Genomic DNA, 12,625 nt, shown 5'->3' with positions numbered 1-12,625 from the left:
CCTCGTAAAACTGACCATCCTACCGATCCTCGACTTCGGCGATGTCTTTTACAAAATAGCCTCCAATACCCTACTCAATTAATTGGATGCAGTCTATCACAGTGCCATCCGTTTTGTCACCAAACCCCCATATACTACCCACCACTGCGACCTGTACGCTCTCGTTGGCTGGCCCTCACTTCATACTCGTCGCCAAACCCACTGGCTCCAGGTCATCTACAAGACCCTGCTAGGTAAAGTCCCCTCTTATCTCAGCTCGCTGGTCACCATAGCAGCACCCACCTGTAGCACGCGCTCCAGCAGGTATATCTCTCTGCTTACACCCAAAGCCAATTCCTCTTTTGGCCGCCTCTCCTTCCAGTTCTCTGCTGCCAATGACTGGAATGAACTACAAAAATCTCTGAAACTGGAAACACTTATCTCCGTCACTAGCTTTAAGCACCAGCTGTCAGAGCAGCTCACAGATTACTGCACCTGTACATAGCCCATCTATAATTTAACCCAAACAACTACCACTTCCCCTACTGTATTTATTTATTTATTTTGCTCCCTTGCACCCCATTATTTCTATTTCTACTTTGCTCATTCTTCCACTGCAAATCTACCATTCCAGTGTTTTACTTGCTATATTGTATTTACTTCGCCACCATGGCCTTTTTTTGCCTTTACCTCCCTTATCGCACCTCATTTGCTCACATTGTATATAGACTTATTTTTCTACTGTATTATTGACTGTATGTTTGTTTTACTCCATGTGTAACTCTGTGTTGTTGTATGTGTCGAACTGCTTTGCTTTATCTTGGCCAGGTCGCAATTGTAAATGAGAACTTGTTCTCAACTTGCCTACCTGGTTAAATAAAGGTGAAATAAAAATAAAAAATTAATAAAATAAAAGTCTAAAGATCTAATGAAAAAATTTACTTCCAAGATGTTGTCTCAGAATGCTGTCTTTCCAGTTGAGAAGAAAGGGGGTTGGAAAATGGAGAAACATGATTCTTCCGATGACCTTAAAGTATTTTGGAGTATATTGGAGGGCGTTACCTCCTGTTCGGAGAGGTTGCCGTTGAATCCTTCTGAGTTGGGGTTGTCCCAGCTGGAGACAGAGGAAGGGACGTAGTTATCCATCAGCGCATCCCACACACTGAAACACGGACATAAACAAACACACATTCAGTCACCAACACTGCAACACAACAAAAATACACTGTAAAAATGCAACAAACAAAAAAAGGGAGATGCAAACACACTTAGCCACCAACATTGTAACAGGACATCTCATATACTCCAACACAAGACAAACACTCAGTCACCAATGTTGGAACAGTCAGGACATCCCACACACACACAACACAGCACAAAACACTATCAGTCCTCAAGGCTGTAACTATCAGGAAACAGGCTCTTTTGGGGGGGGGGGGGCATAGAATGGTAATTCAATAATATTCCCAAATTCAGTGGTGGTTTGTGATTAAAACAAATTGAGGAGGAAGATGGATTACATCATGAAGAGGACCATCCTTCTCTTCCTCCCTAGATGACCCTCCTCTACCCAAATCACATTTGATAGAAATTGTCAATTGTATATCTGCACCATTTTCTTCTATCAGTGTTCCGTTGAACATTTGCAGACAGTGAATGCAGAGGAAGAGATGTTCACATCACATTATTTTGCTTCATTCTCATTTGTTGCTCTTTTATTTCACTCTGTTTTGGGCGGTCTCTCAAAAATGATGTCCCTGAACTTGTCAACATAAGTAATCAAATCAAAATGCACATCAAAATCCTCCCTATTGCAGTCCAGGCTGCATTGCACACAGTCAACTAACAATAAAATCTAAACTCACAGTTTACACATTTTTTACAGGTGTCCAATGTGAATAAGTATAGATTAAAACAGCCCCTTACAGCATTGTGCAGGTCCTCCTCGAACTATAAGATCCTCGGTCCAATCAAGGCTTTAGCCTTGTGAAAATGACCAGAGTAGAACTCTCCCTTTGTTTCCCCTTTCCGTGTTTTCCCCCCAGCTTGGCATGGCACCCACACCCTACCATCCTCTTAGTGGCACTGCCCAGCCATTCACCATGCAGGAAACAAGCAGCCATTCATCAGGACTCATGACCTTAGAGGTCATGCCTGTTGTGTTGTCCCACACACACACAAACACCCACACACCAGCCATCTCTCCATCTGCCAAACAGGAACTAGCTGGTACAGCACCGTCCCATATGTTTGCAAACCTTTAGTTAATCTGGCCTTTAGATTGAACCGATCATTCCATCAACTGTGTTGCATAACATAGTTTATAGATTATGTATCACTTTTGGCTAGATAAAATAATGCTTGGATAAATGTGTATATATTCCTTGCATCACTACAAGGATAAGGATAGGGGAACCAATTTCAAAACATTCAAATCAGAAACATCATATGATGCAGTTTCTAACTCTGCAGTGTAATGTAGAATACAGTAGATCATCAAATGCAAAACAAGGTCATTAATGCACCCCCACATGCTAACAACAGCATCCCCAACATACAAATTTGTATATCATTGTATATCATCAATACTTTGTCCTTCGGTCCTATGTACTCTGAATATGGATCAATAGGCATACCCAAGGGCACCTACAACCAAGCTATTTTTAGCAAGAGGGTTTATTTCCACCCAATACAAGAATGTCTGTGTTTCTGCTTCAGAGGCTGTTGGCGAATGGGAGTGCTAGCTGCCTGCTGGTAGAGGCGGCGACAGACCAAAAGAGCGTTCAAAAATACATTTAATAATTCAAGGCCTATACCGGCTGTGGACTGCTGGGGTGGGCAGGGTCACACGGGTGGTTTGTGTTTTTCTGTTTTTCTGCTGAAGGGTGATTTGGTCGCTGTGAGGTGAGCTGAGTATCAGGATCTGAGTGCTGAGTCATGAGCTATAGTAGTGGTATATCAGCCAATGCTCTGTTTAGCTGATAGCTGTGATGACTTGTGGTATTCTATCTAAACTGTAATGAATGCATAGGTGTAGTGTTCATAGCTGCTCCTTTCACACCATACCCAGACTTTACATGCTCTGTTTGCAGTAAATAGTGTGCCTTATGAATAGGATTGTATAGTCACAAAAGTATGCAGTATGAAGACAGAAGAGGAAGACATCATCAGACATGATGGACTACCTAAACAAGTAAGCATTGACCAATGCTTTGTTCAAAAGATTGCTGCAAAGAATGTGCCATATTATCAAAAAGATTACTGGGGTGCATTGTACAACCCAAAAGGTAAGCCGCTGAAGTGAAAAATCACTTCTCCCGTGATACACCATTTGTATCTTAAACTCTTATCACAAAAGCACAGACCCTTTATGCTGAGGTCAGACTTAAGCTTAAAAACCACAAAGGTGGTGGCCGACACTTACTCTTCATCCTGCAGCCGCTCCTCGTCCTCCTCGGTGTGAGACTGGTTGCGCACGGGGGCCAGGCCCTCCGTCTTGGTGTTGTAGTTGTGGAAACAGACATTCAGCTTCTCGTCAAACTCGTTGACCAGGTCCTCCATGGACTTGAAACTCATCATCTCAGAGAAGTTCTCCAGTTCGGAGAAGTCCTCACGGGTGATGGGGACCAGGGGGGCCATGGGGGCCAGGGGGACGGTGCTGTAAGGGGTTCGGCTGAGGGGCATGTTCTCTACCCGGCAGGGCCTGAGGTCCTCAAACTCCTCATCCAGGCACACAAGCGGGGCCTCCATGGTGGGTGTCCCCAATCACAAGTCAATGACAGAGAAAGAAGCCCTAGCATAGGGAAGGAAGAGACCAAAATTAGAAAACAACATGGACTTTACAGAGGGTTGCTTTTTTCAATTTGTGTCATTAGATCATACTCCAGAAACACTGTCAATACCACTGACCCAGAAAAGACTAAGATTTTTTCTGGGTCCCAGCACCGGCACCAGTACTTCAGGTCTCAGGAAGACAGTAGCGATGCTAATTCGGCCATCTGCTACATCAGCAGTAGCACATCTGATTCAACAAACAAAGGCTTGGTGGTTAGTTGAATCAGGTGTGTTAGTGCTGGGCTGGAGTAAAAATACCTGATTACATGATACATTCACACATCAGTTATCTAGAGTAATTTCAAATGGATATTTACCAATAAAATACACATAGAAATTTTGTAGCAAGTCTGGAATGACAAAGTCCCTCCCAGACAAAGAGGAAGGGACTCAGCTGGACCAGGAAAGACCCAGTCCCCCAGGGAGCCAAAATGGTTAATTAAGCAATATTGGTGGGATTTCATTGATGAGGAAAGGGATTCAGGGACTGACAGTCATTATAAAGACACTACAGTGTCCACCCATTATGTCTTAAGAGCGATACTCAACAAAAGAAAGGGCATAGCTAGCCCTAAATTTAGACAATGTGCTAATTATAGATTTTATCGCTGTGGCAAATTCTGTTTCACAGCAAGATTGTACTAAGCACCATGAAATGTGGGAAACATTGTTCAAGATGGACACTAACCAACTTAAGTGCAAATCCTAAACACTTAAAACTACAGTATATGAGGTCATATAGTTATAATTATCAGACATCCTCAATGATGAATTACTCTGTATGTAATTCTTGTTATTACTATCCTGGTAAGTATGGAGTGATCTGTACGAAATTAACAACAACAGTTGATTCTTGTGGAAGACTGTTGGATGAAAGTTGTGTTTCAGTCCAAGTTCTGATGCAGTGCAATTACAGGAGTGAGAGCTAAATGTACTAACGTTTTTCCTGGATCTTTGCATATAGTCAGGGAGTGTCGTGGAAAGGAATTCATTTAAAACAAGATTGTGTAAGCCTCTTCCTTTCTCTCATCACATTACTTAGCAAAGTAATTTTTTTCCCTCATTCAACTTTTTCACTAGGGACGCTTTATCTGGACATGGTTCGTCAGCACCTTCAACAGCCGAAGCTAAGTAGTAACATTAACATGATGCCTTCTAATTGCAGTCGCTGTACTCATAATATACAGGAGAACGATCACCTTATGGCGAGGATAGCTGTGCTGCAAGCCCAGCTTCAGACGCAATCGTTAGGCAAGGGTAATTTCAGTGTAGGAAAGGATGAAACAGCGTCTGTGCCACCAGTAAGTACAGATAGTAGTATAAATCCCCCCGCACAGTCCCCGTAGCCGGACAACTTTCTCATGGCTTCTGGAGGGAAATGCTGTAGGAATGCTCAACTGGTGTTGCTCATTCAGCCGACAGAAACTTTCAACCGCTTTTCCCCATTAAGTAGCGAGTCGGAGTCTGAGGCCGAGTCTTCTCTTGTCTCTACTCCTCCCGTTACGGGGTCAGAGACGCCGAAGCTTCCCACCATTAGCTCTGACAAATTGAAAACCCTAGTCATTGGCGACTCCATTACCCGCAGTATTAGACTTAAAACGAATCACCCAGCGATCATACACTGTTTACCAGGGAGCAGGGCTACCGATGTTAAGGCTAATCTGAAGATGGTGCTGGCTAAAGCTAAAACTGGCGAGTGTAGAGAGTATAGAGATATTGTTATCCACATCGGCACCAACGATGTTAGGATGAAACAGTCAGAGGTCACCAAGTGCAACATAGCTTCAGCGTGTAAATCAGCTAGAAAGATGTGTCGGCATCGAGTAATTGTCTCTGGCCCCCTCCCAGTTAGGGGGAGTGATGAGCTCTACAGCAGAGTCTCACAACTCAATCGCTGGTTGAAAACTGTTTTCTGCCCCTCCCAAAAGATAGAATTTGTAGATAATTGGCCCTCTTTCTGGGACTCACCCACAAACAGGACCAAGCCTGACCTGCTGAGGAGTGACGGACTCCATCCTAGCTGGAGGGGTGCTCTCATCTTATCTACCAACATAGACAGGGCTCTAACTCCTCTAGCTCCACAATGAAATAGGGTGCAGGCCAGGCAGCAGGCTGTTAGCCAGCCTGCCAGCTTAGTGGAGTCTGCCACTAGCATAGTCAGTGTAGTCAGCTCAGCTATCCCCATTGAGACTGTGTCTGTGCCTCGACCTAGGTTGGGCAAAACTAAACATGGCGGTGTTCGCCTTAGCAATCTCACTAGGATAAAGACCTCCTCCATTCCTGCCATTATTGAAAGAGATCGTGATACCTCACATCTCAAAATAGGGCTACTTAATGTTAGATCCCTCACTTTATAGTCAATGAACTAATCACTGATCATAATCTTGATGTGATTGGCCTGACTGAAACATGGCTTAAGCCTGATGAATTTACTGTGTTAAATGAGGCCTCACCTCCTGGTTACACTAGTGACCATATCCCCCGTGCATCCCGCAAAGGCGGAGGTGTTGCTAACATTTACGATAGCAAATTTCAATTTACAAAAAAAAAAGAAGACGTTTTTGTATTTTGAGCTTCTAGTCATGAAATCTATGCAGCCTACTCAATCACTTTTTATAGCTACTGTTTACCGGCCTCCTGGGCCATATACAGCGTTCCTCACTGAGTTCCCTGAATTCCTATCGGACCTTGTAGTCATAGCAGATAATATTCAAATTTCTGGTGATTTTAATATTCATATGAAAAAAGTCCACAGACCCACTCCAAAAGGCTTTTGGAGCCATCATTGACTCAGTGGGTTTTGTCCAACATGTCTCTGGACCTACTTACTGCCACAGTCATACTCTGGACCTAGTTTTGTCCCATGGAATAAATGTTGTAGATCTTAAAGTTTTTCCTCATAATCCTGGACTATCGGACCACCATTTTATTACGTTTGCAATCGCAACAAATAATCTGCTCAGACCCCAACCAAGGAGCATCAAAAGTCGTGCTATAAATTCTCAGACAACACAAAGATTCCTTGATGCCCTTCCAGACTCCTTCTGCCTACCCAAGGACGTCAGAGGACAAAAATCAGTTAACCACCTAACTGAGGAACTCAATTTAACCTTGCGCAATACCCTAGATGCAGTTGCACCCCTAAAAACTAAAAACATTTGTCATAAGAAACTAGCTCCCTGGTATACAGAAAATACCCGAGCTCTGAAGCAAGCTTCCAGAAAATTGGAACGTAAATGGCGCCACACCAAACTGGAGGTCTTCCGACTAGCTTGGAAAGACAGTACCGTGCAGTATCGAAGAGCCCTCACTGCTGCTCGATCATCCTACTTTTCCAACTTAATCGAGGAAAATAAGAACAATCCAAAATGTATTTTTGATACTGTTGCAAAGCTAACTAAAAAGCAGCATTCCCCAAGTGAGGATGGCTTTCACTTCAGCAGTAATAAATTCATGAACTTCTTTGAGGAAAAGATCATGATCATTAGAAAGCAAATTACGGACTCCTCTTTAAATCTGGGTATTCCTCCAAAGCTCAGCTGTCCTGAGTCTGCACAACTCTGGCAGGACCTAGGATCAAGAGAGACACTTAAGTGTTTAGTACTATATCTCTTGACACAATGATGAAAATAATCATGGCCTCTAAACCTTCAAGCTGCATACTGGATCCTATTCCAACTAAACTACTGAAAGAGCTGCTTCATGTGCTTGGCCCTCCTATGTTGAACATAATAAACGGCTCTCTATCCACCGGATGTGTACCAAACTCACTAAAAGTGGCAGTAATAAAGCCTCTCTTGAAAAAGCCAAACCTTGACCCAGAAAATATAAAAAACTATCGGCCTATATCGAATCTTCCATTCCTCTCAAAAAAAATTGAAAAAGCTGTTGCGTAGCAACTCACTGCCTTCCTGAAGCCAAACAATGTATACGAAATGCTTCAGTCTGGTTTTAGACCCCATCATAGCACTGAGACTGCACTTGTGAAGGTGGTAAATGACCTTTTAATGGCGTCAGACCGAGGCTCTGCATCTGTCCTCGTGCTACTAGACCTTAGTGCTGCTTTTGATAGCATCGATCACCACATTCTTTTGGAGAGACTGGAAACCCAAATTGGTCTACACGGACAAGTTCTGGCCTGGTTTAGATCTTATCTGTCGGAAAGATATCAGTTTGTCTCTGTGAATGGTTTGTCCTCTGACAAATCAACTGTACATTACGGTGTTCCTCAAGGTTCCGTTTTAGGACCACTATTGTTTTCACTATATATTTTACCTCTTGGGGATGTCATTCGAAAACATAATGTTAACTTTCACTGCTATGCGGATGACACACAGCTGTACATTTCAATGAAACATGGTGAAGCCCCAAAATTTCCCTCGCTAGAAGCCTGTGTTTCAGACATAAGGAAGTGGATGGCTGAAAACTTTCTACTTTTAAACTCGGACAAAACAGAGATGCTTGTTCTAGGTCCCAAGAAACAAAGAGATATTCTGTTGAATCTGACAATTAACCTTGATGGTTGTAAAGTCGTCTCAAATAAAACTGTGAAGGATCTCAGCGTTACTCAGGACCATGATCTCTCTTTTGACGAACATATCAAGACTGTTTCAAGGACAGCTTTTTTCCATCTACGTAACATTGCAAAAATCTGAAATCTTCTGTCCAAAAATGATGCAGAAAAATGAATCCATGCTTTTGTTACTTCTAGGTTAGACTACTGCAATGCTTTACTTTCCGGCTACCCGGATAAAGCACTAAATAAACTTCAGTTAGTGCTAAATACGGCTGCTAGAATCCTGACTAGAACCAAGAAATTTGATCATATTACTCCAGTGCTAGCTTCCCTACACTGGCTTCCTGTTAAGGCAAGGGCTGATTTCAAGGTTTTAATGTTAACCTATAAAGCGTTACATGGGCTTGCTCCTACCTATCTTTCCGAGTTGGTGCTGCCGTACATACCTACACGTACGCTACGGTCACAAGACGCAGGCCTCCTAATTGTCCCTAGAATTTCTAAGCAAACAGCTGGAGGCAGGGCTTTCTCCTATAGATCTCCATTTCTATGGAATGGTCTGCCTACCCATGTGAGAGACGCAGACTCGGTCTCAACCTTTAAGTCTTTACTGAAGACTTATCTCTTCAGTAGGTCATATGATTGAGTGTAGTCTGGCCCAGGAGTGTGAAGGTGAACGGAAAGGCTCTGGAGCAACGAACCACCCTTGCTGTCTCTGCCTGGCCGGTTTCCCTCTCTCCACTGGGATTCTCTGCCTCTAACCCTATTACAGGGGCTGCGTCACTGGCTTACTGGTGCTCTTTCATGCCGTCCCTAGGAGGGGTGCGTCACTTGAGTGGGTTGAGTTACTGACGTGATCTTCCTGTCTGGGTTGGTGCCCCCCCTTGGTTTGTGCTGTGGTGGAGATCTTTGTGGGCTATACTCGGCCTTGTCTCAGGATTGTAAGTTGGTGATTGAAGATATCCCTCTAGTGGTGCGGGGGATGTGCTTTGGCGAAGTGGGTGGGGTTATATCCTTCGTGTTTGGCCCTGTCCGGGGGTATCATCGGATGGGGCCACAGTGTCTCCTGACCTCTCCTGTCTCAGCCTCCAGTATTTATGCTGCAGTAGTTTATGTGTCGAGGGGCTAGGGTCAGTTGGTTATATCTGGAGTACTTCTCCTGTCTTATCCGGTGTCCTGTGTGAATTTAAGTATGCTCTCTCTAATTCTCTCCTTCTCTCTTTCTATCTCTCTCTCGGAGGACCTGAGCCCTAGGACCATGCGTCAGGACTACCTGGCATGATGACTCCTTGCTGTCCCCAGTTAACCTGGCCTTGCTGCTGTTCCAGTTTCAACTGTTCTGCCTGCGGCTATGGAACCCTGACCTGTCCACCGGACGTGCTACCTGTCCCAGACCTGCTGTTTTCAACTCTCTAGAGACCGCAGGAGCGGTAGAGACACTCTTAATGATCGGCTATGAAAAGCCAACTGACATTTACTCCTGAGGTGCTGACTTGCTACACCCTCGATAACTACTGTGATTATTATTATTTGACCATGCTGGTCATTTATGAACATTTGAACATCTTGGCCATGTTCTGTTATAATCTCCACCCGGCACAGCTAGAAGAGGACTGGCCACCCCTCATAGCCTGGTTCCTCTCTAGGTTTCTTCCTAGGTTTTGGCCTTTCTAGGGAGTTTTTCCTACCCACCGTGCTTCTACACCTGCATTGCTTGCTGTTTGGGGTTTTAGGCTGGGTTTCTGTACAGCACTTCGAGATATTAGCTGATGTACAAAGGGCTATATAAAATAAACTTGATTTGATTTGATTAATCAAAAGACAGATATTAATCTTTAGCCCCTCCTCTCTCTCTTTGTCTCTCTGTCTCTTTCTCCCATCATACCCACCCTTATTTTCTGCAAAGAAGCCTCTGAGTATGTATTCATATAGCATCTAAAAGTTGGAATGCTGATGTAGGATAAGTTTGGCCTTTTCATACACGTCGACCTAGAGCATTCCAAACATGCTCAATGGATGACGTCTGGTAAGTATGCAGGCTGGAAGAACTGGGACATTTTCAGCTTCCAGGAATTTTGAACATATCCTTGCGACATGGGGCTGTGCATTAACAATGAGCCTCAGGATCTCGTCATGGTATCTATGTGCATTCAAATTGCCATCGATAAAATACAATTGTGTTCGTAGTACATGCACATACCATAACCCCACTACTACCATGGGGTTTACATACACAAACGGATCGCCCACACGACTTCATACACGCTACCTGCCATCTACCCAGTACAGTTGAAACCGGGATTCATCCGTCAAGAGCACACTTCTCCAGTGTGCCAGTGGCCATCGAAGGTGAGTATTTGCCCACTGAAGTCAGTTACATCTCTGACGATGAGCATGCAGATGAGCTTCCCTGAGACGGTTTCTGACAGTTTGTGCAGAAATTCTTCAGTTGTGCAAACCCACAATTGAATTAGCTGTCCGGGTGTCTGGTCTCAGACCATCCCGCAGATAAAGAAGCCGGATGTGGGGGTCCTGGTTTGGTGTGGTTACACGTGGTCTGCGGTTGTGTAGGCCAGTTTGGATGTACTACCAAATTCTCTAAAATGACATTGGAGGCGGCTTATGGGAGATACATTAAATATAGTAAGAGATATTTGCAGCTTTTCATGGCTACATGAGAAGCTTTGAACTTTTGTTAGTTCTTAGTCCATGTGCTAATGAACATCTTGCAGGTAGATACAAAGAAAAGACTGAAAATAGCAGAACATTATTTTGTTCTGGTAGGCTGCCGTGAAATCACGGCTTAGAGTGACAATATGAGTTTGTTTGCGTGTTTGTGTATGTTTGTATGTGTATGCCCATGTGAATGTATATGCAGTGAGTGTAATGGTATGCACGCATGTGTGTGTGAATGGGACATTTGACCTTCACCTTAACCAATGGACCCAGGTAATGGTGGTGTTAACCTACCAATGTTTTGCTCCTTGCCTAGGGCCAAAACACCCACACACCACCAAGACCAAAAAAAACAATCGCAGAATCTCATCAGATGTCCTTTAATACAATGTAACCAAATAGCTGTCCCCATTTTACACTGGCAAAAACAAACGCTAGCACAGTGACTAGAGAATAAATCAATATTTGTTGTTATGCCAAATCCATTGCCATAATTGCATTCCATAAGATCTTATGGCTATAAAATAAAAATATATAATCATTTTTGGACATATTTGGGACAATTCAATCGATATAGCGATGGGTGGATCATATGGTTGCATTTATCTCAGAACAATACAAACACGTCTTCTGCTATTCATATTCATATGGCTGTGTGGCTGCCTGCCGAAGTCTCTCTCTGTGGTAAACATGAATATTAATATGTTTACATCTAGTACTTTTATTGGCTACATGAGAACATGCTTGTCAGTTCCCATAGCCATTATGGAAGAAAATGGATTTGGGGAAGGAAGAGCAGAGAGAGGGAGAGGATGAGGGGACGAAGAGATGGAAGACAAGACCATGGTTACATAAGAGGGAGGGAGATGATGGAAAACAATGATGGAGGGAGAGGTGGAGGTAGAGAAGGATAGATAGAATGATAGATTACCTGCAGTAACTGTGCCTCCTGTAATATGGCTTAGAAACAGAGAGACGGTCCCTCCTTGTCCTAGGCAACGCAGATCTGCACTACGGCACCTTCCTCTGCAAATCCCAACACTGACCAACCAACAGCAATTACAGTCATTACAGAGACTGGAGAGAAAAAGAGAATGAGAGAGAAAGAACCATGACAATGTCCGGTGCTGTTCTGTCCATCCGTTCTACTCCACTAACACACAGCCCCCTCACTTATCTCTTTCTGCTGCTAGCAGCGTGTTGTTTTCGAATTAGTAAGCAGCCTCAGCCACAGAGAGAGAAAGAGAGAGAGCCTGTGCATTGCTCGCTCGCTACATCACCTGCCTGCCTAACGGAATCATCATCCCCCCTCCCCTCCTCCTTCTCTCCCTTTGTCCATACCTCCCTTCCTCCCTCCTTCCAAGGCTCAAAGCCCTCAATATTAATGAGGAAAAGGGTGGGGGGAAGGTGAGGAGTTGAAGGGAGAAGCAGCTGCACCATGTGTGTACTGTAGAGACCAGGTTAACTGTGTCCGCAATGGCTACATTATTAGATTGTCCTGGAACCTGCTACTTATCATTCTATGTGTAGAATGGCTGGAAAACTAGCTTCATTGACCAGAGCCTGTGAATATGTTAGCTAGGCTGATTAGCATTTTGACAGGGACAGAACGCTGCTGGA

General features: G+C 43.9%; 1 protein-coding gene across 2 annotated transcripts in view; it reads right to left on the bottom strand.

The window, feature by feature from the left end:
* The window catches only part of LOC139537571 (fasciculation and elongation protein zeta-1-like), a 39,188-nt gene extending 26,998 nt beyond the window's left edge, over positions 1 to 12,190 (bottom strand). Inside the window, exons 1-3 of one of the 2 annotated variants that reach the window (XM_071339036.1) lie at positions 11,937 to 12,190; positions 3,404 to 3,772; positions 1,042 to 1,141 (exon numbers count right to left, since the gene is read on the bottom strand). In XM_071339036.1, coding sequence (XP_071195137.1) covers positions 1,042 to 1,141; positions 3,404 to 3,729 — 426 coding nt within the window. In that variant the 5' untranslated portion in view covers positions 3,730 to 3,772; positions 11,937 to 12,190. The remainder of the gene's footprint in view (positions 1 to 1,041; positions 1,142 to 3,403; positions 3,773 to 11,936) is intronic. The other variant, XM_071339037.1, reaches the window with a different exon arrangement.
* Between the last annotated feature and the right edge of the window lie 435 nt (positions 12,191 to 12,625).

Source organism: Salvelinus alpinus, chromosome 13 (genome assembly GCF_045679555.1).
Source record: "Salvelinus alpinus chromosome 13, SLU_Salpinus.1, whole genome shotgun sequence".
Lineage (NCBI taxonomy): Eukaryota > Metazoa > Chordata > Actinopteri > Salmoniformes > Salmonidae > Salvelinus > Salvelinus alpinus.
This window is presented reverse-complemented; position numbering and strand designations above follow the sequence as displayed.